The sequence below is a fragment of the Dermacentor silvarum genome, chromosome 11, assembly GCF_013339745.2.
Source record: "Dermacentor silvarum isolate Dsil-2018 chromosome 11, BIME_Dsil_1.4, whole genome shotgun sequence".
In the NCBI taxonomy this organism is placed as follows: Eukaryota; Metazoa; Arthropoda; class Arachnida; order Ixodida; family Ixodidae; genus Dermacentor; species Dermacentor silvarum.
In genome coordinates, this window is record NC_051164.1 from 93306711 (window position 1) to 93333324 (window position 26614).

The following is a 26614-nucleotide window of genomic DNA, read 5'->3' on the forward strand; positions in this document are numbered from 1 at the left end:
TCAATAGAACGCATCAAACAATATACTAAAGGATGTCGGCCAATGACTCCCAATGCTCATGGACGATATGCTTTGTGAATAGAACGCCGTCATGGCTCTGGAAAAGACATGCTGACAAAATGCCGTCATGGCCCTGGAAAAGACATGCTGACAAAATTGTTTACGGTGAGAGTTCCATTGGGCTGATTAAGAAGCCAAGTTAGGCATCTACATCTATGAGGGCGTCGTGACGTCATATGTGGGATGCTGGCAGTGCAGAAGCAGTCGAAAGAGACTTGACGGAGGACTCATTGCAGGGCCAAGGATATGGTTGGTCAGTGATGATGATGATAATAATAATGTGAGAAAGGGGGATCATGACACAAGTATTTCTACCTTTCATTTAGGCGCATTCAAGTGATACGAAAGAAAGCTGAGCACCTTTACCAAAAATTTTCCTTGAAGGGGAGTACTTCTATATATCCATGGTTCTCACAAAACCGATTGCGAAGTACGGCTTCCATTGAATCTGCTCGTCTAAATGTATGTGACGTTTGCCTCCGTTCACAGCGCGTCGTGATTGACGTGTCTTTGGTGGTGTGTGAGCACCTCATCGTGACGTCATTGTTGTGCTTTCTCGAACGGCCACCAGGTGCTGTGTCAGATCCCCACGGGCCGGCGCGAAGACTGACATCGAAACGGTGACGTCCTTCGGACGCCGCCGCCGGAGGAGCACCGCTGACGGGGTGCCGCTGCCCGAGGATGAGCTGCGCCGCAGCACGCTCACCAAGAAGCTGTCCGTGGTGGCCGCAGAATTCGGTGTGGGCCAGCAGACGCAGGACATCAGCTACGCGTTTCCGGTCACGGCACCGACGACTTCCGGTACGATACTCCCAAAGGAGAACCTGTTCTGAGTGATTATACCTTAAATCATTGCAGTGAAATTAGAGAGGTGGAAACAGAGGAAATAAGGCGGGTGATGTTAACAAAGTGAGAGCGTCCGGTTTGTTACCCTCCACTGCGGTGAGGGAAAGGGGGACTAGAAAAAGAGTAGAAAATGATATATAAAAAAGAACAAAAAAAGAACTAGGAGGACATTGCCACTATAGGCGTTCACAGAGGCCGGCGGATCGCAAGAAGAGCAGGAACACTTGTGCGCATCTAAGATGTGATGATAAGCGCCGTAGATGCTGTAGAATTTTCAAACTTACGACAATAACTAGATAACAAAACAGAAAGCGTTTACTTAAACAGCACAACGATTCGAGTGACGCAGCTTTTCAAGCTACACGGAGCTTAAAAGGTAGCTTACATGCCGAAGCACCAAATTCGGATGTAGCCGTATCTTAAAGAAATATAGTCTCCACGTGGTAAAACACACAGCCTCATCAACCGCGTTTCTACAGAGAAGGTAAGGAAAAAGATAGTTGTCATTGGGCTGTTTGGTGGGTTTCGTTGGTATTTGCTAGGTCATTTATAATTTATACACGAGAAAGATGGCTTTCTATGCTTCTAGGCGATAATGAATGAGCTGATGATGAAGGAAAAGTTGCTTTGAACTTGAACCATAACCAACGGGACCAAGAGCATATGTACGTGTTTTGAGTGGGTGCAATTCTCATGCGAATTGCTTGGTGGGGCTACCTAAGCAGAGATGATGTTCTTTTTTTTTTCATTGATCTGTTCATGTGTGTATGTTCTTCCTAAACTTCTCTATCACGCAACGAACCATTGTTACCACCCATCAGTCAATTTTATTTTTGCAGTTTGCGGCTTTCTATCCGTCACCCCTATATTTCTCGTAGAGAAATAAAAGCTCCTTTTGTTTGATTTGACTGATTGATGAAGATAATAAAATCATCGTGATTTCTTGTAATGGCCACATAACCAGAAACTCGCACATGCTTCTTTCTGACTTTGAGTATCCGGAGACAAAGAAGCCATTTCGATTCTGCTTTATAGCCATATAAATTTCATGCACAGAATATATCAGCATTGTTCGCCTGTAAGAACTACTTTTCTACGAAACAAATAATGCAGAAGCTGTTCAGAATCCAAGGGGACATGCACTCTTAGAACTCGAAGGCAGGAACAAAGCACAGAAAAGACACGTCTGCCAGCAATACGAGACGCGCATATAAAATATTACGCGATTCCTCCTGAACACGACTTCGAGAGCAGTTCTTTACCTGAAGGCATTGAGACTATATGTACTTCTCAGCATCAGCGACGGCTTTTTTAGTATAAAACATTTTTATTCTCTACTCATTGTCTGAGACAAGGTGCACTTCTGCTTTGCACCATCTGGCCTTTGTATTCAGCAAGGAAGGAATACCAACTCTAGCAATGCAGCGAAGGCTAGGGATCCTTTCAGCCAATCAGGAATCCGTATGCCTGACAACTCTCCCGAATTTTCTCGTGAAGTTTACGAATTTGAACTCGTCTTTACAAATGCTGCGTCAAGTTTCGCGAAATATATGTTCAGTTCGCAAAAAAAAAAATATTTTAAACTTGTCGAAGCATTGGGCTGCACCAGATAAAAAAAGTGTACAAGAATGGAATAGTGTTAGTATCTGTGTCGCTTTTTCCTGGCAGCACAAGTCGCCATATAACTAGAGAATAAACTTTTGTCAGTAAACTTGCTTCGAGCCTATTTCTTCAGAGAAGTTACTGAAGCGAGCGAAATAGGCCACAACGAAGTCACTGGAAAAGTCACTGTAATCTACAAATTATGTGTTACTTGTCGTCTAAAATCATAAGAAACCAACAAAGAATGACACCAATTGAGCTACCACAACATTGAGCTACCGCGGCGCCGTGGTAGCTCAATGGTAAGAGCATCGCACGCGTTATGCGAAGACGTGGGATCGTTCCCCACCTGCGGCCAGTGGTTTTATTGCGATAGCAGTTATATGTACACTCAAAGCGGATTTCTGCCGTCGGCGTCGCTGTCGCCGTCGCCGCGAGGTTCTGTATAACGTAAACGTTGATAAAATCGTCGCCGCGCGCCGTATGCTAGCTGTATGTGCGAGTGAAAGCGCGCGACGGACGCGCGCTTTCACGTGAGGTGAGCGAACGCACGGCGGAGAGCAAACGCGCATTCTGCGCCGTGCTCCCTGAAGGGCTGCAGAATTAAGCGTCTCTTTCCTCCTTTACAATCACCATATATAGAGAGCAAACGCGACTTCTCCCGTCGCGCGAAAGGCCGTGGGCGGACGGACGGGAGGGAGGGAGGGAGGGAGGGAGGGGAGGCGACGTTTAGCGGCGGCACCAAATGCGCAATTATATAAAAACGTTGCGAGCCGAGAAGGTGGTAAAGACTTCCGACGCTGCTTGACGAATGTCCCGTTCTGATCTCGTCGAAAATATCCGAGCCGCCCCCAGAGGCACCGGCAACAGTCGTCAACGCCGCGCGCGTTCGGTGCGAACGCGGGCAAAATGCCGACGGCGTCGACAACAGTTCTGCGCGTTGCTGGTGCTGCTGCATGTCCAAGTTTATACAGCTGATAAAACTACTATCCTTACTCCGTATAGCTCTCTACTAATTTGCTATCGCAATTGATGCTTCGCCTTTCTGGTGAAACTGCGACGCTTATTTTCATCCATTTCATTTTCATTAATTAATCATTTCTCTAATTCAATTAGTAAGTACAAGTAATTTCCCCTATGTTGTCGTTGGTGTCATTGTTTGTTGGCTTCTTATGATATGATTAATAAAAATTGGACCCGTTGGTTCCCTTTCTTGTCGTCTAAAAGTAAATCATCGTTAATGAAGTGCGTATTGAGGGCAAGCTTTGATAAAATGCTTGCTTTTAGCAGTTTGATTCGGTCGTTGCTTGCGGGCGTGTGTGGCGCTGGAGGCGGCATATATGTGGCCATGGTGAAAATCACAGCTTTTCGAATTTGTACTTATCCGTTTCTCATGCCCTTCAGAGACGGGTTTTCGCGCCACCAGCCGTGCGGACCGAATTCGGCTTTCTCCTATGACATTCTGGTCAAGAATGCTGAAAACAAATACAACTGCGACGACTGATAGCCGAAGGGGGGAATTCGAATACCGTAGTCCCCGGTTTCGAGGCTAAAATTCGAAGCTATTGTCAGGAGCTTGCCCCGAGGGGCGTCCTTTTTTTTTTTTTTCGCGGTTTGTGATGCCGTTGGGAAGTCCGGTTGTGTGAAAATGGAGCTGTCCGCGTATCCTGCGGTGGGAAATTTTAGAATAAACCGCCCGAGTACCGTTGCGAATGTGGGGAGTATGTGAGTAAAATACGAGTCAAGATTTAGACATATGCGAATAAACCTAACGTCGGCGTGTCTTCGAAATTCGTTCTGAAGAAAATGTCTTAGTTTTGCGCCTGGCGAAACTTACTTTACCGGCACAATAGCACAATAAGTACATCGTCTTTTGCGCGTGCAGAGAGTGATGAAATCTGCAAACCGACGCTTCCCACTGGAAACTGACAGCTTCGTTTATTCGGCGGTGTCTTCAATTGCTGCCGTTCAGCGAGAGTGTAGCGTGCAAAAATTTCACCTCCAACTGTGCTGCTTCGGGGGTATTTTGAACTGCACTTGACACCGTAGGTGCCTAGAACATCAAAGAATAAACTGAGATCAGAACCAAAATGATATCCTTTTTCAGACGTCTTTAGGCAACGATAGCTTGAGCTCTGCTTCTATTCTTTCAGGCAATATGGCACGTGACGCGACGAAAGTTTAGTTGCGAAAACTGCCAAGTTTTTGCGAGAAGCGAAAGATCTGCTCGCATAACCCCAGCACCACACACTCTCCAGGAAACCTGACGGGCTTCGCCTTCCGCACGAACAGTTCAGGGGAGGGGGTAGCTTCAGGTATTTCGACATAGACTGTGCATGTAAAGTCGTCGCAAGCAACAGTTGGGAGACTAATGGTGCCGTGAAAATACTTTTTTGCCCTTCGCCGCTTAGGAATGTCACTTAAAATCAAGTGGTACGGCCTACGCCAGCGTGTTCGATCAAATCAGTGTATTGAGGAAATTCCACGCTGCAGAGCCGTGTTTGAAGAAATTTAACTTTTTTTTTGCTGATTACCTGGTCTCCAAACTTTTACTGTCCAAGCGAATGTTTGCAGCGCCCCGTACCTACCTTCTCTAGCTATGTTGCACATATATTATGCCAAACTAGAGCACTGAAAATGCAGGGTGGGTCAGTCACCATCGTAACTAAAAGACTAGATTGGAATTGCAAAAACGCGCTAAGCACAGATCACCATCAAATCAACAAGTGCAACAAACGTGTCCTTACTGCCAACTGACGTTTATTCAAAGGCTAACAGAGTATGTACCGAGGAAAAGAGAACAATATAACAAGCAGACACAGGAGATAGTCTTGTCTTGATTTGGTTGTGGCGCCGTGTGGAACGTACCATATTTATTTACTAGATAATTATTTCATATGACAGAGTGTGGACAGCGATGGAAATAGGGAACGAGCAAGCTGGAAACTGCTACGAATAAGGGACACAACGCCTGTCTACTTTTTTCGGAAAAAGGGAGATAGATAAAGCGTTGAAGATAGGAAAGAGGGTAGTAAAGAGGGAAGGAAGAACTAACACGATGACAGACTCAGAGACTACAAAATCAGGCAACAATGCGGACGCAGTTTTCTCCTTCGATCGGCTGCTTAGTAGCGCCGTGTTTGTTGTTCCTTCTCTCGTGTCCTCTCCGTAGCGCGCTTTTGCATGTTTAATGTGCAATACTAGTTCGCCCAAGCTACCATCCTCGGTTGCGTTCTCACTTCTTAAGCCATTTTTTCATTGCCGTTTATTATAAATATGAATACAAATGTGAATTTAACTCTCCCCCGTAAATAATCGAAAAGATAAAAAATGTTAATTCGCCCTCTGGCTTTCATTGGCTTGGGTAGTGAGATAAGATTATTGAATGAAGGCTTCAGGGTGAGTTTCATTGTGATTACTTACGTATAAAACAACTGTGGTGTTTCACGAAGCTAGTCAAGCACTTCAGCCTGTCATTTACCAGGCGTGAAGACGCATGATAACTGCTCTCCAACAGTAGTTTATTCAACCATATGTATTTTTTTCAGAGCAGAATGTGTACGCGAATGTGCACAGTCGCGACGCGCGAGCGAAGCGAGAGTGATCGCGTTCGCGTCGACCAAACCGGAACTATATGTTTATTTTGGTTCGAAATTGACTTTATCTGCTGAAATATCTCGAAACTGCATGGTTGGGAAAGTTTAGATCGTTATGTTTAGGACCAAGCTACGTAAGCTCGTGCACTGAAAGTGTTCGCAAGAATATGCTGCGGGAAGACTCTTTAATCCAGCGCAGCTAAGCCTAAACTAAGCAGTCAACCCGAATGTTCACTTCAGTTAACCCTAAAGCGCTGTTAACCCCCACGCGTAGTTAAACCTAAAGTAAAGAGCGCGCGACTGCACGCTGCCAAAAAGCCGTTCGGCTTTCTAAACGAAATAACTCTCCCCATCTCTCATATGTCTCCGCCCAGCGTTTATCCTTTTGGCTTTTAGCTCCTTTTGGTACTTTACAGTGCGGGAAAGCCCATCTCGCTGCATCCGTTGGCTTCTGCGACTGGGCCGGAAATAACACTTCTGCATTCCAGGTCCGTTGGCGTATCTCGGTATGCAAAGAAGAATGAATGCGCTCCGCTTTCGAGATATTCAGCTGGAGCATTGCGACTCCCCTTTCACTGGCGTGGAAGTCCGCAGCACTCCGCATCAACGCTTTCAGCATACCAAAAAAGGACCGTCACGTGATAAACTCCTATACCTTCAGCTTTGCCTGACTAAAGGCGTGCAGCACAGTTGATGCTTTAGCCGGCCTCGACCTTGTCAAAACAGACGGTGCCACTATATTAAGGCACACTATTGAGAGTTTAAGGCACCCTATTGAGTATTGAGCAGGTGGAAATTGGAATCAGCTAGCGCAAGACAGGGGTAATTGGAGGTTGTAGGGAGATGCCTTCGTCCTGCAGCGGACCCAGAAATAGGCTGATGATGATGGTGGTGATGATTGAGAGTCCACAGAGAACTCGTTATACTGCTTAGCCTATGTAGCTGACGTCACCTTTGTTGTGATAGAGGGCATCAGGATGTTTAGGCGTTTTATTGACAGTCCACGGAGAACTCACACAACATCTGCTTTTGTGTTTTTAAGAAACAGCGCTGCGTAACGTATAGTGTAATGACAGAAACTTTCTAACGTTGTGAGTATAGTAGGATACTAATATCGTTTTACATTAATGCTGGAAACGGCGGTTCGTTATTCGAAATTTATTGTAAAATTACTTCATATTAGATTCTCTTCTGGCACCATTCCATTTGTATTCGACTCGGCCGCGAAGATTACTGTTCGCACAGCCCCAGAGAGCAGACAACGCTCAAAAAGAAAAAAAAAAAGAAAAAATGGTGATGGTGCAAGTTCCTTCGCGAGCGTTTTGCTCATGGTGCGCTTTATGATGTAAATTATACGGTGCGTAATTATACAGCTGTTTCAAATGTTAGCGGCCTGCTTCGTGGCCAGTGACAACATATGTAATCACACTCAAGGAACAGAGTGAGGCGATGCTAAAACTAGGTCCCAACAGTAAACTACACGAAATACTTGACGGACAAGTTTTTATGCACAGTGAGACGCAGGCTTGCACACGCTTAATTGACTTTTAATGCGAATAGCATTGTTTACATGGTCAGACCAGTTTTAACGGCGGAGCTGTTTAAGGTCGAGGTTGATCCCTACGGAGCGATGGTGTTCGCAGTTTCGAGCGAAGTGGAGAGAGTGTGAAATGAGGAGAAGAGATGCGGAGAGAGAAAGAAAGAGAGACAGAGAGCGATAGAAATAAAGAAATAAGTAAACCAAAATAAACTTTCTTGGCGAGGTGGGATTCGAGCTCGGGTACCCACGGTCCGAAGGCGAGCGTCAGAGCCACTAGGCTATACACCCACGCTTGCAGAACGTGCATTTATGGGAACCATATGATCGCGTTGTACCGACGATTGTAACAACTTGATCTGGGCGAGAGAAAGAGAAAATTAGAGCGAGGGAGAGACACAGAGGGAGAGAAAGAAAGAGAAACACTTATAGAGAGAAATTGAGACCCGCTATACACCCACACATGCAGTGCTCAGCTGTTCCATTAGATTTCACAAGCGTGGAACTGGCTTAAAATTTTTTCCGGCTATCTAACCTATCTAGCCCTTTTCGTGGGCCGATCCTGAAGATAGTGCAGCCTAAACATGTGCCGCGATCCCGAAGGCAGTGCCAGTCTAAACTGCTTTAAACTTTAACGGTGCTGGGCGGAATCGAACCCTCGTTAGACGGGTTTCTTAAACACAATCACCCCGATGCTCAAGCGCCCTGCACCACGAATACCCGCAGGCGAGGAGGGACTAATTCTCAGTGTTCGCACGCACCGGCGCGCCACGCATCTCGGAGGTGTGCCGGTCTCGGAAGTCATACAAAGGAATTCGTGCGGATTTCGCGGCGGCCCAAACATGTCTTATACATGACGCGTTTTGGATATTCGCATACTTGGATAGTCTACGTAGATGAGCTATGCCCGAATATTTATTTTCATAGCAATCGTCAACTTCCAAATCTAAGTCTCGTGCAAGTCTACACATGTCCCAAGAAATCTCTAATCTCTGTTTCCCCTTGTCAACCAAAGCCACTCTACTTCTGCACACACTAATCTCGTAATCTCGCCTCTCCACGCTTTCCTATTTTATCGTACTGCGTTTCTATTCACCTACAACTAATTATGCTAAAATTTTGCGCTCTACGCAATATGTGCTATTCCAACTCCGTACATTTATCTTCGTCCCATTCAAACTATTCAAAGCACCTCTGAAGCATTTCTCAAAGTACACCTCTCGAGGCAACATCAGCTGCGATAAAATAACGTGCGTTCCATTGAAATTTGCGTGAAGAAGTTTGCAGGCTTGCAGGCTTTCCTTCTAACTATAGAAATCGGTGGTGAAAAATGAAACGTCAAATAAACACGAAACAGACTGTGCTTACTGTCCTTGTGAGGGTGCAAGACGAACACGACAAATCCCCCTTTTTAAACCTTCGCTCCAGCCCGAGGCATCCTTTGTTCGACCACTGTTAACCCAGCATTCAGTCCTTCTTAATTCATCATCCCATGAAGTTTTGCGTAAACTGCCAAATATCAATGAATCAAAGAAAATTATTCGAAAGAATTCTAGCCACACTGACTTTAACTCGAAACCAAATTAACGGACTCATAAAAAAAAGAAAAAATAATAATTTTCTTTCTTTGTGTGTGTTACGAATCATATCTTTCATCGTAAGTGTCCTTTCGCTTCTTTAATAGTGTCTTTTGTTTTTCGTGGCACGTTAGAATATACAGACAGGCTGGCAGTCCTTCGTGCATTCCCCCCCCCCCCCCCCTTTTTTTTTTAGGCTACTATAGCACAATGTTTCCTTGTCGTTGTTCGAGTAAACTTCAACTTCGATCGAAACTTGACAATTGTTTTCTGAAGCGCTTTTGTGGCATGCTTTTGAACATCATGCCTGCGTATAGCTTCAACCGTAGCCTCCGAGAAAGTGCAGCTGTGATCTCAGAGGCCACGCTTCAACCGTACAGTTTCCTACAACAGTTACTACGGAGAACTCTGGCGCTTGTGTCTGCGCGAGCTGCAAGCATGGAGGTTGAGCCTGCATGGGAATGATGGCGTCGATTTGCCTAAGCTTCGTCCTTCTGACTTCGAACGGCTATGTGACTTTGCAAATTAATCATTTTGCACGAAATATTTCCCTATAAATGCAACAATTCTTAAAGGTTAGGTATGATGACAGAGACTAGTTGCCTCTCTGGGAGAGAGAAACTATGAATGCTGGGGAATTTAGACAGATAAAGCTTAACAAATAACGTTACCAGAATGCTTGAAGCCGCAAGCACCAAGTTTAGACAAATCCACGTACTAGCCACCGTTCCCGTTGCAAAACGGTACGATCGCAGCGTCATATATCCCTCTAGGAAGTTCTGTTGAAAACTGTGACTGCAACAGCGCTGCACCCATTTTTAGCTGCCGAAAAAAACAAACAAACAAATTTAAAAGAAAAAGGCCGACTTGCCATGCGTACTTCTGCGCTGCGGTGTCAGTTCTGCGGCGGCTTCTAGTTGCGTATTGTTCCTTCCACAAGAGGGAGTTGGTTGCGAAAGTCTCTCGTGAATATAAAACCGCTACGGGGCATTCCTGACGCGCGCCGTTACGCCGTCTCCGGCGAGGTCTTGTGGGAGAACGGCACGACGTGCTTGCGCAGGAATTTCGTGGTTCTTGCGCTTCCTGCCCCCCCCCCCCCTCCGCGCTCTTCTAGCACGACGTGTGCGAGAGCAGACGGCAGCGGTAAAGAACGACTCCAGACGGTGTTGTTCCAAGAGACATCTCTCAGAGTTAATATGAATGTCGTCACCCGAAACGCGGTTTCGCTGGCTGATACTTTCTGTACCGCCTTTTGTTCATTCTAGCCTCCGCTTTTCGTTTTCCAGCGTAAATTTGAGAGAGAGAGAGAGAGAAAAAAAAAGAAGAAAACACTGCAAGTGAAAAGACTTGCGAGAGCAAGTTTAAGCCTTTCTTACGCACGCAGCCGCTGACATATGCCTGCTCCTGCTCATGAATCGCTGCTTCGGTGCATGGCTACGAACCTGCGCAAGCAAGGCGTAAATGATACGTGCTTTGTTCAAGCATTTGTGTTTGTTGCGGCAAAATGAAGCCGCATTGTAATGAATCCCTTCATTGCTGTGCTTGCACTGTTCTATTTCTTTCTGTCTTTAGATGTTGTTGTTGCTTTTTATTGAAGGAAAACAAGAGACGGATTCTTGCAGAGGAACGACAAGAATTCATCGCGGTGTCTTAGGGGCAAATCAAACCACAGTATTAAGAAGTGGGTGCGCGTCGTCACTACTCGCAACAGGGACATTTGTATTGAAACGACACAAATAGATAGTTCCAAACAACCCTCACCAGAGTCACGCGTGCGAAAAAAAAAATAAAGAATAATAAATTTAAGAAAAAACTAGAAGGAGTGAGACCTGCGTGACCTGCGACTGCTTGCAATTGTTTAACAATGCAGATACTTTACTCCAGCACAGCAGTATGGTTGATAAGAAGCAGACCATTGATCATAGTCAAAGCAAAATGCCGTCGTTTCGAGATTCGCGTGCATCACTTGTTCGCGATCACGTTTTTCAATTACGAACGAGGGATCCTTACGGATCTAGAAACAGCATTCTGTTCTTACTATGGTCACTGACCTGTTTCTTTTTTTCCTGACAATGAGTTTAATTGAGCAGACGGTACTCCGTCGAGTTCTCGACTACAGTAGAACGTTTACGCGAGAAGGTGTGGAAGTATAGAATACGTAGCAGCAGTGTTGGGTAGGCGCGTGATGTGGGGTATGATACGGCGGCTCTTAGCTTGTTCAAGGCGGCGGCATTCTTTCATTATGGCGTCGATAGTCGAGACGTTGCCAAAAACAAGCAAATTGAAAGCGTCGTCGGCAATGCCTTTTAACACATGGGCCACTTTGTCTGCTTCAGACATAGTATCGTCAGCTTTGCGGCATAGAGCCAAGACATCGAGGATGTATGAAACGTACGGCTCTGTAGAGGTCTGAACGCGCGATGCAAGAGCCTTTCTCGCGGCAACCTTGCGCCCTGTGGGGGTCGCCGAACAGTTCCCGTAGCTTTTCCTTGAAACTGTCCCAACTGGTTATCTCGTCGTCATGCGTTTGGTGCCACACGCGTGGGGTGCCGCCGAGATAAAAGATGACATTGGCGAGCATAATCGTTGGGTCCCACCTGTTATTAGCACTGGCGTGTTCATAGAGCTTGATCCATTCGTCAACGTCCTGTCTCTTGAGGCCAGAGAACACACCAGGGTCGCGATGTTGGGCAACCGTGACGATAGGAGTAGGCGGACGAGCCGAAGCCGATGCAGAGGCGGTCTCGTCACCGGGGGTCATGGTGACAAGCTCGATGTACCGACCACTTCGGAGTTCCGTGGCGAGGACGGGGATCGCTGACCTCCACCAGAATGTTACGTGTGGAAGGACACAGACGAAAGAGACTATTTACAGGCATTTTACACTGGAGCCAGACAGCCAGGCCCACACTCGCTCGCACCAAGAGCACAGACACACTTAATCGTCTTTCTCGCGGCGGCTCGTCTCTTGAGCATCTTTCGATGATATCGTAATAATATTTAAAAACGTGGGTGATTGTGTCAGCTGGTTTTCAGTTGCACTGTCCACTAAGGATATAGACATTTTGAAGCACACGTGGTTAGAATTGCTTTCTGCACCTGCTTCATTCGTTTTCTTCCTTTCCGCGCATGCATTACTCCGTTAATGTAATAAACTATCAAAACGTTTTTCTCTGAACTTATGCAAGAACAGTAATATTGTAGTAAAATCACAGATTAGACCAGCTAACCAAAAACGGAAGAAAACAGAAAACTTATGTTACAAAAATTGTCATAGCTAGCTGTTTCTTTTTTGACAAAATTTTTTTAACAATGTAGGATAATAAACCAGATGAACGCCAGGTTCACCTGCCTTCCTTTTCTTCTCTTTTCTTTTTCTCTCTCCCTTCGTAACTTTTGTATGCCGTCCAATTGCACTGCCTACCTCACTTCGCGTACTTTGTATCGTTAGTAATTTCGACCTTTTATGTACAACGAAACGCGGGAGCAGCCATAAAGTTCGCGCGGTTCTTGCTCGCTGCGGTGACTGATCGAAGTGTGCGCCGCTGTCATATTACAGTGCACAGGTATGTTAACTATGCTTTTGAGGCTTTCGTGTGTGTGTTTCTATATACCTGATATATGGCGAAATCGGCTGAGTGAAGTTTTAACAGCGGAGCTGTTTATGCCGAGCGTAATCTGTCTGTCGTAGACAGAAAACTGTGGGCCGATCCTGGAGGTGTGCACAAAGAGTCCAAGGGCAATGACACATACCCTTGTGAACTAGCGAAGCTGAGCCTGGCTATGTCTAGCTAAGCATGGTTGGGACTACTTAAGATTAATCAGTCATCGATAGCAAATCAATAGCTTATCGATAATTGATCAATAATAAATAATTTCAGGGAAATGCTAGAGATGACTTGGCAGTGCTTAGCCTAGCCCAAATACGTCGCCAATACCTTTCGATAGTCAATCAATAGCTAATCGATAATCGATCATTAATAAATAAATTTCGGAAAATTCTAGGGATGACTTAATTGGTAGTGCTTAGCCTAGCCCAAATACGTGGCCTATACCTTCCGATAGTCAAACAATAGCTAATCGATGATCGGTCATAAATCAATAAATTCCGGAAAGTTCTGGGGATGACTTGGTAGTGCTTAGCCTAGCCCAAATACTTGGCCAATACCTTGGCGATAGCCAATCAATAGCTAATCTATAATCGTTCATCAATCACTAAATTCCAGAAAATGCTGGGGATGACTTGGTAGTGCTTAGTCTAGCCCAGATACGTGGCCAATACCTTGCGATAACCAATCGATAGCCAATCAATAGCTAATCGATAATCGATCAATACTCAGTAATTTCCGGAAAATGCTAGGGATGACTTGGTAGTACTTAGCCTAGCCCAAAAGCCAGGACTAGCTAGATGCCCATCAGCTCCGCTGTTTCTTTAGTATTGCGCCTCCAGTGCAAGCAACGGTAATTCTTTTAACTGTGTCCTAAAATAGTTTTCTCTAATGTAGCCTACCTTGCCGTTTGTATACCGTTGTAAAACAAACAAGCGGGTTGTCACGTGGTACGCTGGAATGAACGAATTAAGCGACGCAGGCCCCGCTTCCACAGCAGTCGATCATAAAACGTACAGTCCACGAGCCGGCGCGCATAGCCGTCAGAGTGGTCACCGCGAAATCTGGCCGTTCAAAGTGTTCCTTTTTTTTTTCCCCCGCTGGTTGTCATTGTGCATGCAGCAGCTGCATATAACGAGTATAACCACCGCAGATGTGGCAGCTCAACGTTCGAAGCATGTCGCAAAGACCTTTGAGCGCCGGTACTGAGGCGCAGGTGGCGGTGTTGAGTCGGACAGCCGCGTATAACCAACGAGGACAAGGCATGCTATAGCTACGCAGTGCTCGGTCAAGCCAAAGTCGAGCGCGAGCCTGGAGCCCCACGACGCGAAATGATTCCCGGGGGGGGGGGGGGGACTTTGCATGGTGACAGTGCTTCCGCTCTCGGTTTTTTACAGCCGCGGGTTCCACGAACGTGCACTTCGATTCGGGAATAACAACGACATATGTGTGATGCGTCGAGAGAAAGAAACCTCGAGCCAGAAGAAACGCGCTCGGCGTTTTTTTTTTTTTTTTCAGCATCTCACAGGGCGCGCACTCCTTTAAAGAGGCCGCAGCTACGACTCAATCTCGAGGGGGGGAAAAGCCCAGCGCACACCCCACACCGCATCGATTGTCTCCATATATACTCTATACGAGGCCGAACTGGCATTCGAGATAGCTACCCCGTGCGATCCGAACGTTTTTCATCCGTCGTTTCCCTCCTTTCGGTGGCGGTCAAGCTTCCCTTTGTCTTCGCCCAACGGACAACGGCTTTTCGAAGTTTTTCTATCCATGGGCTGCTGCGTGTAGGCTGCAGTAAAAAACGTAGAAGAAATATATATATATATATATATATAGGTATACACTTAAAGGCCGCTTCTGCCTCAAGATGAGGCAACTCGACGCAGAAATGTCTTTCATCCCTTGATTTCTCTTTCAACTGGTGGCAGTCAAACTTTCATATTATTTTTTTTTTTTGTGTGCGTGTGTACTTGACCAATGGCCACACCTTCTCGCAATCTTTATACACCTTGACCAGAACGCCCGAAAAACAGGAAAAAGAAGGCAAGACGGATGCATGCTTTCCCGAGAGCGCTGGTTGCTTCGAGATGAGGCAACTTGGCCGAAAGAATATAGTACACTCCCGGGGGTCTCCAGAGGCCGGAGTCTCGGCGAAAGCGTCATTGCAATTTTTTTCCCCTTTCCTTCTTTTCGTACTTGTTCTTTTCCTCTTCCTCATCTCCGGAAGCTCGCGGCAGAGAAAAGAATAAAGCCCGCCCGGCTTCGCGATGCTCCTGAGTTAAACGAGCAGTCCGCCGTCCGACCCGTGTCTAGCTTTCGTCCACCTCTTGTTATTTACGGCGACCGTTTCTTTTCTATGCGTACCAGTTTCCAACCGTTCGCATCGCCCCCCCCCCCCCCCCCCCCACCCCCACCCGGCCGCACGCCCAGGCACTCGTTTCCCTTTCGTCCTTCGCCCCGTCTCGTAAAAATTGATGGCCCTCGGAATAAGGATCCTCCACGTGTAGTAAGGGCCTCAACGGTTGGGTTTCTTCTGAAGTCCTTCAGTATTTTTTTCTTGGAGCGATTCGGCGAACTCTTTCTCTGACCGTCTCTCCCTTTTTTCTTTTGCCAATTTCAATCTTTATTCCCATTCGTTCCTCCCGCAAGAAAACCGCCTCCCGTGTCTGCGTCTTCCGTGAAGGTTTGGAGGACGACCGTGTCAGTAACGCTAGCGCGCATCCTTCCTTGTCTTGAGGCACACGGTGTAGATGCGATGGCAAGGCCGCTGTCAGAAACGATTGAAGGAGAGCGAGGAATTACCTTCAGCCGGTTGAAAGATACTTCTAAGCGAGGCTTCCATTATGGGGATTGCCGTATAACGAACCGTGATGGCATTTGTAGGTGATGTGGTCAAGATTTCGAGTCGCTTTAGAAACCCTACTGCTTAGTTTCGAAACTATTGGATTCCAGGAGAGATGGTATGGTTTCCTCCTGGGCGCCCGGCAGCTCTATCTGCCAGGTCGGTGTCCGGAACCTCCGACGCTCTCTGGCGATCGATGTCGAAGCGTGCCGAAGGATTGTAGACGCTCGAAGACGAAAGATTTAACTCGCGTTTATTTTACATGTTTGCGGATATTAGGCCAGGAAGAGAAAAATACGAAAAGAAACATGATTTGCACGCGAGGGAGCCATGGCAAAACGCCACTGCCTAACGTACTACTACTACTACTACCACACCAGCTGGTCATCTATACATAATTAAAGATTTCAGTGCATTCGTAGTTATCAACGGTAAATCTACCACTAGGGAATGGACTTATTGCAAACATAATTTATTCGGGTCGTCGATCCGATGGAGGATGTATAACTTTTTTTTTTACCGGGTGAAAAAAGAAAACAAAAAGAGGGATTATATCGATGTGCAGTTGCTGCACCGAACCTTAAGCTGTCGTTCGTACAACGATACAAACCTGAATGCCAGGGCGCGTCTTCTTTAATTGCTAAATAAATTCAATTTTGGAAAGAACGTTAGGTGTCATTGTTTTAGTTCTAGTAATTGCCGCATTCCACGGCCACATTTCGTCGCCAAACTTTGTCGTTACCGTTCCTTTTTATGGTTTCATATGAATGACGAAATGGCTTATGTCGTTATGTCGAGTACTACGGAAAAGTCTGCGACGAGAGTATCCAATACTTCCACCTGCATCAAGCAAATGACCAATACATTAATCGACCAAAATAGGTTGGCGCACGTGACGAAGGGGCAAGGTCAGTGTATTATAATGCGTCTTTCTCGTAGCTTGTTAAGCGCATAGCCGCTTGCAATGCAATTACATTTGAAATTTATATACTGCATCCTTACCTAAACGCCTCTTATAGATACTAAATAAATAAAAAATATATATGCGGATTTTTCATTTCGCAACAAAACTAGGTACGTGACCTCAAAAGCAGACGCTGCTTTCCTTTTTCTTTTCTTTTTTTTTTTTGCGCAGGAGATCAGCGACAAAAATACCCCGTCTTCATCATCATCTACATTGATTGCCCCACAACTGTGAGGTATTGAATAGAACTGCAAGCCTGTTCGTCTTCGTCATTATCATACAGATTAACCGAACTACTGCATCATCATCATATTATTATTATCTGTTCTGCTTCGGCCAATTCGGATGAGCTACTGCGTTGGGTTAAACCTCCCCCTTTCTTATCCATGCAGTTTCTTCTAGACGAGGTTGCGCAAATCGGTTTGCTCTCGCGTTCGCTGTTAGTCTATAAAGTATTCAAGTCTTTCCCGGAAGCATTGCGAAAACAGGCTTCTTTTGTTGGTACATGGCGCACTGCGAGAGATATCGATGAACTCGCTACATGTTACGTGCACCTAACGTTGCTATGTTTTGACGCAACAGCAGCAGCAATAACGTTGCTAAGCCCCAACTACGCAACCGTCTCGTAGTCCTTCTCAACAATGCTTGTCTTTCAGCTCCGTTATTTGCTTGTTTATTCTTCAGGGCCCGTGTTCACGAGAAGTTCTTCCGCTTGTAAAGTTCGTCACAACAAGAACAGTGCAATAGGGACACCAAACATATCATTAGGCAAGGCCGCCGCCGACCAGGAGTGCAAGTGCTGCGCCAATCCGCTTTTCCTGCCCCATCCTGCTCCAAAACGCATTATTGCGCCGAAACTCCTTCCAAGCGGTGCCTCCATGTCCGACATGCCCGATAATTCGGACGGCTTCGCGGCACCACCACGTACCCTATATATAGAGTCAATGTATAAGTACGTCTTAAATTTCAGACGCAAGAACCCTTCGCCGTCCGATTTTCCGTATTTCGTGCCGTGACCGAAGTTCCGAAACGCAATTAATAAAAGCCACCACCGCCGCCATTTTGATTATCTCGCCGCCTCTAACCGGCGCTCTCGTACGCAGATCCGCTGGCAGCCGTAGCGTATACCACCGCGGCAACGCTAGGCCTAGCTACGTCGACGTTCGCTGTTAAGTTTCTGGCCGTTCGGTGCCAATTTTTTCATTGAAATAATTCGCCGCTGTCAGCAATTGTACCGACAGCACCTTTGTAATCCTCGCTATGGGCATCGAAGCTCGGAAAGCACGGCACGTTGCATAATACCGGTTCCCGAAAGTCAGCGTCGCCTCAATGCAACAATGTTGCCCAGTGAAGCATACGCGAAGTATTGCGGTGAAGCATAACAAGAGTGGGAAGGGGCAATTGCCACGGGACACAGTATGTATTCCTTAATCACACACGTTTGCACCCGTCGTCTCCTGTCAATACGAGCACCGATATGCCTAATAAGTGTACTTGCAGGCTTTCAGAGCTTTTTCGGACGCGCCTCTGGCGATTTGAGCCCTTCGAGGCAGTAAAAGGCATGCATTCATTGTTTCGGACTGCCCGATTTTTCGGACGATTTCGCGGCCTCTAGCGAGTCCGAAAAATCGGACGGTGACTGTATTACTTTCCACATTCTCACATTCTTATTGTGATGTTGCGTTGTGAGCTGTGACGTTTTAAATGTGGGTGTTTTATGCCACAATGATCGTGGGACTCAGTAGCCAGCTGTGCTTGCCCATATCTTATGTTGGCATTTAAATTTATTGGCTACTTATAGTGCCTTGTACGTGAAAGTACAATTTTCAACTTGTAATATTTATGCAGTTAATCAGATGCGTTATATTTGACTCATAGGTAGATTTGTCATGTTTAGAGAATACATGTTAAGTTAGACTTGTTCATTAGACTGACACATAGCTGGCATATAAAGTATGACAAACAAAAAACTGTGGCCACAGTGCTAGTGTGGTGTGGCAGTGTTTTTTTATCCAGTTATTTGTTGATTAGGTACAAACTAGGTTTACATCCCATGTGATTTAGTTGTGCTACTTGTAGAGCTGCTTTGTACTTTTCTTTATGGTCAAGTGCAAGTACCGGTTTTAGCTGTGTATTTCATGCGTCTTATGCTCATAGATCATTTTTGCTATTGTGTTGTGCTTTCGTCCTGATTGTTACTAAAACTTGTACTACCGTTACAGTTCTCTACAGTTGCAGATTGATCAGATTTCATTTTTAGGTTGCTTAGCAAGAAGAGCATAGAATGTTCCACAGAAACTTCACCTTGGCACATAAAGCTTTCTCTCTTAACGTTTGTATTTGTTGAAAGCAAAAGTTTGCCAATTTAAACGTTCTTAGGATAGTGACCCGCTCCAAAACTCACTTTCTCTGCTACAAAACTACAAATTTGTTGTTGCGATGCTGCCCCAAAACAGCATATTTGCTGCTCCAAAGCTGCTCCAAGACGGTCAATTTGCTGCTCTCAGCCCTGCGCCAAAACGATGGAGCCTGTTTCCACCCCTGCCGCCGACCAATCGAAAAAAGTTCGTACGAACAAAATCCTTTGTGAATTCGGCTCCAGGTTCCTAGCGATAGGCCCTTCCACGGCGCTAGGCTTCATAAGCAATGCGGTAAAAAAAAGAAGAAGAAGAAGAAAGCTACGGGTACTTTCATCTTTCCATCGTTTTCCCATTTCGCTGCTTTTTAATGGCTCAACTACAACAACAACAAAAAAAGGACATTCTGTATTCGATGCCTTTAATCTGTGTAACCTTTGTAACGGCTGCCTTGCCGACGTGTTTAACGCGGGGATTTTATCCTGACCAACGTTGAAGTGCCTTTTCGTTATGTTCGCGTCTTCCGGCACTCGTTGGGGACACGTCTCGGGCACATGACCGACGAAGAAAAGTGGCCAAACTCTTAGCGCTTCTTGTTTCGGTTCCCAAGCCCTTGGGAACACTGTCCACCGTCTGCGCGTGACAAGTTCTCTGGTTGAAGCAGAGCTAGTGGTGCGAAAGATAGGCCAGACGCTCCTCTGGGAACGGCAAGGTTGCGTCGGCAGACCCGCCGAAGGCACTCGACCATCCTTCTTCATCTAGCTCTTTCTCTGCTCTCTCTTCGCTTGAATTATTTTTTTTTTCGAGCTTCCCACGCAACGTTATTCCGTGGCAAAAGAGAAATGGTGCGGCTTGAATAACCGAGGCTTACGTTCGCAGCTTGGAGGGCGAGTGCGAACAAAACTCAAAGCGAAATTGAAGGCGCTTGAAGGAGACGCTGCCCCGAATGAAACACTTAGAACGGTTCGCTGAATTTTTCTTGCGCCTTCTAAAAGATGCACGCATCTTTTTTTTTTTTTTTTTTTTTTCTGTCTTATTTACCGTCGCCGTGGCGGGAGGAGTTACTAAGGAGTTGCTAAACCACATTCGTGCTCTTTCTCTTTCTCTCTCTCTCTTTCTTTTTTTCTCACTTTTTCTCTTATTTCTCTTTTTTTTTTTTTTTTTGCTTAGCGCAAGAATGTAGCGGTACTTTTTTGTGCGTCTGCGATGAACGCTTGCTTAAGAAATACGAAGCGCAGGAGAGGACTATGTCACAACAATGCGTCCCATAAGTCGGTGTCCCTCTGGGAGAACTTTCGGGATGTTTATGTAGTTTTTTTTCCATCGTGTTGAAGGTTTTAGAGAACTGGAAGTGGTAGTTTGTTTCGGTGAGAGGCACACTCCGCTCGGTGGTCAGCGAAGTTGTGACATGCCTTACCGAGTACTCGCCTTCACGGTTGCAGTTGCGACATGCAAGTATCTCATTCGTTAGGTTTCCATGTCGTACAGGGCGGTGTTTGATATGCATGCTGTCTGAGCGATTTCCCCGAGAGAATCCTCGGACGCTTGTGCAGACCGTGCTGAACAAAGAAAGGCACAAACGCTTTGCTCCCTTACGCTTTAGGACGTGCGGACTCTGTGATAGGCTCTATAAGGGCTGTATGTAGCTCGCTGCATCGCGTTTATGTGCAATGTACACATGTGTTACCCGTATTTTTCATGTCTTCTCTCTTATCTACATTTAATTAATCCCTTTTTTTCACAGCACAAGGTAGCCAGCCGGTATCTACACAGGCTGACCTCTCTGTCTTTCCCTCTGTTTTTCCCTCTCCTTCTCACCTCTTGCTTACCTCACAGGAATTGGACGGTCAGGACATGCTGCGTTGAGCGTAGCGTGCGGTCAATTCCAAATGCACAGAGAGAATGAAAATAAAGGTAGAATGACACGAATACTAGCCAGACAAGCGTCTGACAAAGGCCGGAAAACTCACTCATTCAACACGTCTGCAACTTATTCATGAGTCGACTCATTCTGACTCAGACCGACCCTTGAGTCATAGTCTGAGTGGGCTCTAGTGAGTGCTAGGGGTGTGAATCTGATAGGAGCACCTGCTCGTTGGGCTAGTTGGTGAAGCATAGCTATTAGAAGAGGGGCGCAATTTAACACACATACACAGACGAAGTATAGAAAGGTTGAGCGCCTGTCTACTTAATTCGAGTCCCGTCTCCTCTTTTTCAAGGTGAAAATAAAATAAAAGCCATCGATTGATTGATTGATTGATTGATTGATTGATTGATTGATTGAGTGTTCTGTGTATGTGTGTTAATTTGCGCCACTTTTGAAATAGCCTTGTGAGTCTGAGTCCCAGTCAGCCTTAAGCGAAATATATATTTTGTGAGCGACCATGAATGAGTTCCTTTCGTTTATTTTGCCGCCCCATGGCGTCTGATTGGTTACCCAACGCTGGGTACCCAACCACGGGACGGCCGTTGTTCTAAAGGCCGCCCCGGCTCGCAGCGTGTACTTACGATAGTGTCATCTCTCAGTTTGTTTTCCTTGTTTTTTTTTTTTTTCTTCCGAACGAAACTTGACAGGTCGGCCTGCCAGCATGGAGGACCTGATCGCCGAGCAGCTGGGCGTGATGTGCTTCGAGCCGACCGCGTCGGCTGTCATCGGCGGCCTGGCGCTCTTTCTGGAGGTGTTCGGCTTCGGCACCTGCCTCGTGTTCGCCCTGCGCAGGCGCAAGGGTCACGCCACGGACGAGCCCATCTGCTACGACAACAGCGTCGAGGGCTCCACGGATTTTGCATGCTCGGCGCCCTATTGAGGCACCCGTTCGCGGCCACGCGCTCGCGCCCTTTTGGCGCTTCTGTCGCCGGAATGCCACTGGCGTTTGCCGTATTCATCAAGGGCTTTTGCCGTGATGCTCACTGAGTCAGGGAACGGGTTCACAGAGCTTTTAGTTTGCGACAACTTCTGTATATATGGCAAGTCTTTCCCGCTATACGACAAGAATTTCTGTCGCTGGGCCGCTGTCGCGATGGAAAACGTTTGCGCCGAGTCATACCATCAAAATGCCCTAGCTATATTTCCTGTTTTTCATCTAGCGAATGACAAGTTTGATGCCACTTTCGCTGTCACCACGTTTCCTTTGAAGATTGGCCGCTGTCAATTCTTAAGCATCATTCGTTCTTGCTTATGAACGACATTGTGAACCCGATCACAGATTGCTGTGAGGCGCTGCTTGTGCAACTTTCATGTTTTGACTGCTCCTTCCGGTCATCTGTGCCCTCGTTCTGAACCGGTGAATTTTTCGCAATACGAAGGCGCTTAAGGCGGGAGGAGTTGGCAACTCATTGCACTTGAGCGAGCATAGCATGTTCCTATAGCTCGGTGCGGATCACCGGTGTTTTCGTAACTTCACTATCTCATCAATGGGAGAGACCAAATGTTTTATCTACTTGCATTGCTACAGGCACGAGTGAGCCTATACGGGGTCAGACAATTATTATTGCACGTCATAGCCTTCGACATGAAATATCCAGCCAGGGCAGCCGTAAGCGCTAACTGTTGATTAAGTTATCTCGTGGAATATCAGTATTGACACTTTCTTGGAAACTTCTACGTGGCGCTTTCTTTTAACGCACCTTGATATAAAGGGCGTTATTCAGGCCAGCCTCTCAATTTTTCTCTCATAATAAATTGATCGCTTTGGTAATGGGAACTAGCTCAAACTAGGAACGCCCGGCATAAGAAAACATTTTTTTTAATCTCGTAATGCAGCCCTTTTATTATCTAGAGTTACCGAGGTAGGGTTTTACATGCTTGTAGTCAAGTGTAATTTAATTGCATTTCTCAGTTCATGCAGCGAGAGCAACGGCTTTGGAATCACCTTTGCCTTACCACGTCCTTGGATGACTGCCAGAAAAACCTGGTAGCAGCATAGACTCAGTGATATCCTTTCTTAGTTATGTAAAAGTAAAGCAACCACAATACTACCACTATTCTGGGATTCTGACCTCGTCTGGTCTAGCTCGTGTGTAGATTGCAGGCAATTACGGCAGCCCGGCCTGGCATTCCGGCACAGCTGTACGCACACCCGTCACCGCGATGGCAAACTGGAGGAAGGCGGGCCTCCGTCCATTTGTTCCAAATGTGCAACAGATGTCGCTTCCGGAGAACGAATGTCCAACCTGTCACCAAATGTGTAACCTGTCACCAAGTTAGTCACAGTGCCATGATTCGGAAAAAAAAAAAGCTGTGGTACGGTAACGGAGGGACGATCCGTGAATCTGTCAAAAGTGCAGTCGGGTGTAAGCGGAGTACAGAAACAGTGGTTCTTTTGAATCATGCAGGGGACCTAGCATCGCGGGCGGGAGACAGATAGACCTGACTCGTGCATGCCTGGCCATGATCCGCGGTGATCTCAGTAATGACACATTGAATGCCGTTTAAGCAGGATTCACACCAAAGGCCGAATCGTTGATTGTGCTTGCGAAATAACGGGTGGAGTCTCACTGACAGCGAAACATGCCGCGCAATACAGCGGCGCAGACTAGCTGCTTGCAATGCGATTCGGTGCAGCTTGGGCGACGTCATGCTTGTGCGCGAAAGGAACAGGCCATATTATGCGCTCTGCCAGTACAGCTTTACCAGCATACATATGTCGCAATAAGTGCCGTCGGTGGATTCATCGGCGTTTTTGTGAACGAGCCATTCGCGTCGTCATTAGGCGCATGTACCGGCGCGAGCAACATTAGATGATTCCGAGGCTGTTACTCCCTTGAGCAGGGAACGCTATTTGTGCAATTGTATGATTCGGCCCGCTTTTAGTGAGCGTGGCTTACACGAAGATACTTGAACAACCGTGCCATTCCAGTGGGCTCGCCACTTTGTCAAAAGAGCGTCGCCAGCACCGACGTAGTGTCTTGCATCGATCCTTGGGATCCACTGCGGCCGTGCTTATAACACCGATTATACACTCACAGAATTGTCTCGGAAAGCAGAGGAAGAGAAAGACATATAGTGGGAGAGAGTCAACCTGACGTGCGTTCGATTTGTTACCCCACACAGGTCGAAGGGGGATTAATGGTAGAAAAAGGAGCGATAGCTATAGAAGCATGACTACCAGCGTGCACGCGTGGAAGCGCCCGTCGGGCCTAGACTCTAGGGAGCTTATACATGCAAGTCTTGTTTGCCTGTAGGCTCATGTACTAGAATCAGTCACAACCGTATGCCACCGTGAGATCGTGATTAGGCACGCAACGCGTGCGAAATTCTATAACGGGCCTTGCTATAGGTTGCACTGTGGCGGAATCAACCTAGTGGTTGCACCTTTCACTCGCTCGTGAAAGGACTTCCACCTATTCTGTGGCTTCTCGGCTAGGTGGATGAAATGCTAAGGTTCGCAATGCTCACTGTGCCCACAGTTATGTTATCTCAAATCCGACCATTCGTGTTTACATTGCGTGTTTCGATTTGTACAGGCTTTCAGAAGCTTGAATGCGGTTTATAAATGGCGTGCTGCACAATGTTGTTGTGCTGAGAGAATGGCCAACTTATGCAATGGGACACAGCTTCAGTTTACTTTTACGGCTACCAAGGCGATAAATGATGGCGACCTTGCAGTACTTGATCAAATTAAGTCTCAAACCGATGGCCTACGGTAGGCCGCGCAAGCTTACTTCTGAGCGCTTCGCTCACACGCTCAAAACAAGCCTGCCTGCTTCGTCGTACCACAGTAACTTCATCAGCAAAGGTTGGCGCTTCACTGGCACAGATCATCATCAGGTAGACTTTTCATGACAACGCATATTAGCGCAGACGTCTTCAAAGCATGTGTATTGTGGGAAAGTCATCAAACGCTGTATGGCCTTTGATTATCGAACGCGCGTTCCCACAAGCTTGCGCAGTGGGTACGCGTTAAAAGTGTGAACAAAGGTAACCAACGACATTTCGTCATTGGCATGGGGTCACTTTGTTAGTATTGTCATTCGAGTTTCAAGAGAACCCTCGTATACAGTGTCACCGCAAAGATCATCACCACATTGTTTCATTCATTAGGAGTTCAAAATTGATTTTTTTTTGTACCAGTAGGTCTATAGAAACTGACAGTCTGTTCAGTGATCCCGCGTTTTAGGTACACTGAGAAAAATTTCGACGTCAGCGATGACGAACATTAGTTGCACCATCTTGCCAGTAACACACAGAACGTTGTTCAAGACGCTTGCTTGAACCCGCCGTAGGATCAATGTCGTCTTGCACAGGAGACAACCGTTTTAGCTTTGACGCAACCGGCACTGTTATAAAAAAATACATATTGACTGTCAGTTTTGACCTTCAGTGCCCATCAGACGGTTTACTGGCAAGAAAAAAAACCTACTTCCAGAAAACAAGCAGAAGGTAGCTTTAATAGAGGCACTGTTGGTGACAGCGGTTGCCAATACTTTGCAATTTCTTTGCCTGTCTGTCAGTTTCACTGTGTTTGCAGTATTTCATGCGTTTCACGTCATTGTATCATGTCTTCTTTGTTGTGATTGTCCAAATCACTTTAACTTACTCTAGCAGTCTTGTCAGGTTGATTCTTGTGCGCAGGTTTGTGCTTTACGGCTTTCTAAACCAGTTCCAGCCAACACCACAAGACCGTCTCGACAGCTCTGACGCCAGCGACGTTAGTTGCCACTTGTACTCGAAAAAGCTCAGGCTGGGCAGAAAAAAAAAACGAAGAAGTAAAAACGTGGGACGCCCATTGTAAGAGGAGGTTAGACAGAGCGTGCTGACCCGAATACAAGGTAACGTTCCTTGGCGCGGCTGAGGGACCTTGACGTGTGAAATGCCCGCCAAGCCTCCGGGGTTTGCGACTTGCACTTTTAACGTATGCCCGCGCTGCTCCAGCGTTGAAGACACACCGCGACGTGACATGAAGCCACGGAGCAGGAAGGCACGTGGGCTTTCGACCGAATTGGCTCCGTCTGTTTTCGCGACGCTCCTTTAGTCGATGTCCCACCGCCAGAGCCTCCGGGTGTTTTCAGCGCCCTGTCTGCGCCCGAGGAAGGTGTATTTGAATGTGGGGAAGGCCGCATGGCAGGAATACAAAGAATACTCGCAAACGACTCCGTCCAGACGCACTGTATACTCCAAAACTCGTCGTCGCGCCAGCGAAAGAGCAATATGTACCGTTCCTTTCTCTCTCTATAGAGCCATCAAGAACAACAAAACTGTAGCACTTGGGCTGGCGGTATACTGGTAGTATTGAGAAACCGCCTGGGCGAAAAGCTCTCAAAGGGGTCGGCAGATGTGTTTTTTCCTTGTTTCTTTTTTTTTCTCCCGGCAAGGGTGTGGATGACGGTGAATGTTTCCTAAATAAACACTTCAGACTGTGGCAATGTTGTTTGCATCTAGTGTTTTTCTTCCTGACGTATCTGTTATTCTTATCCTTCTTATTTGTTTCGTCTGCCTCTGGAATGTTATCACGAAGACGTCTTTGTGCTCAACGCGTCTGAAAGCGAGCGTGAGGAAACGCTCTCACAAGAGAACAACTTGTGCGCGGTTACTTAAGCGAAATGCCTTAACCATTCAGGTTAGATATACTTGTGAGCGACAGCGCAGCTCGTAGGTTTTTGGTTCGCTCCCTGGTCTGTTG

General features: G+C 46.6%; 1 protein-coding gene across 1 annotated transcript in view; it reads left to right on the forward strand.

The window, feature by feature from the left end:
* LOC119432742 (uncharacterized) overlaps positions 1-26357 on the forward strand; it is a 142743-nt gene extending 116386 nt beyond the window's left edge. Inside the window, 3 exon segments of the mRNA XM_049658565.1 lie at positions 632-667; positions 669-861; positions 21567-26357. Coding sequence (XP_049514522.1) covers positions 632-667; positions 669-861; positions 21567-21799 — 462 coding nt within the window. The 3' untranslated portion in view covers positions 21800-26357.
* The last annotated feature ends 257 nt before the right edge of the window (positions 26358-26614 follow it).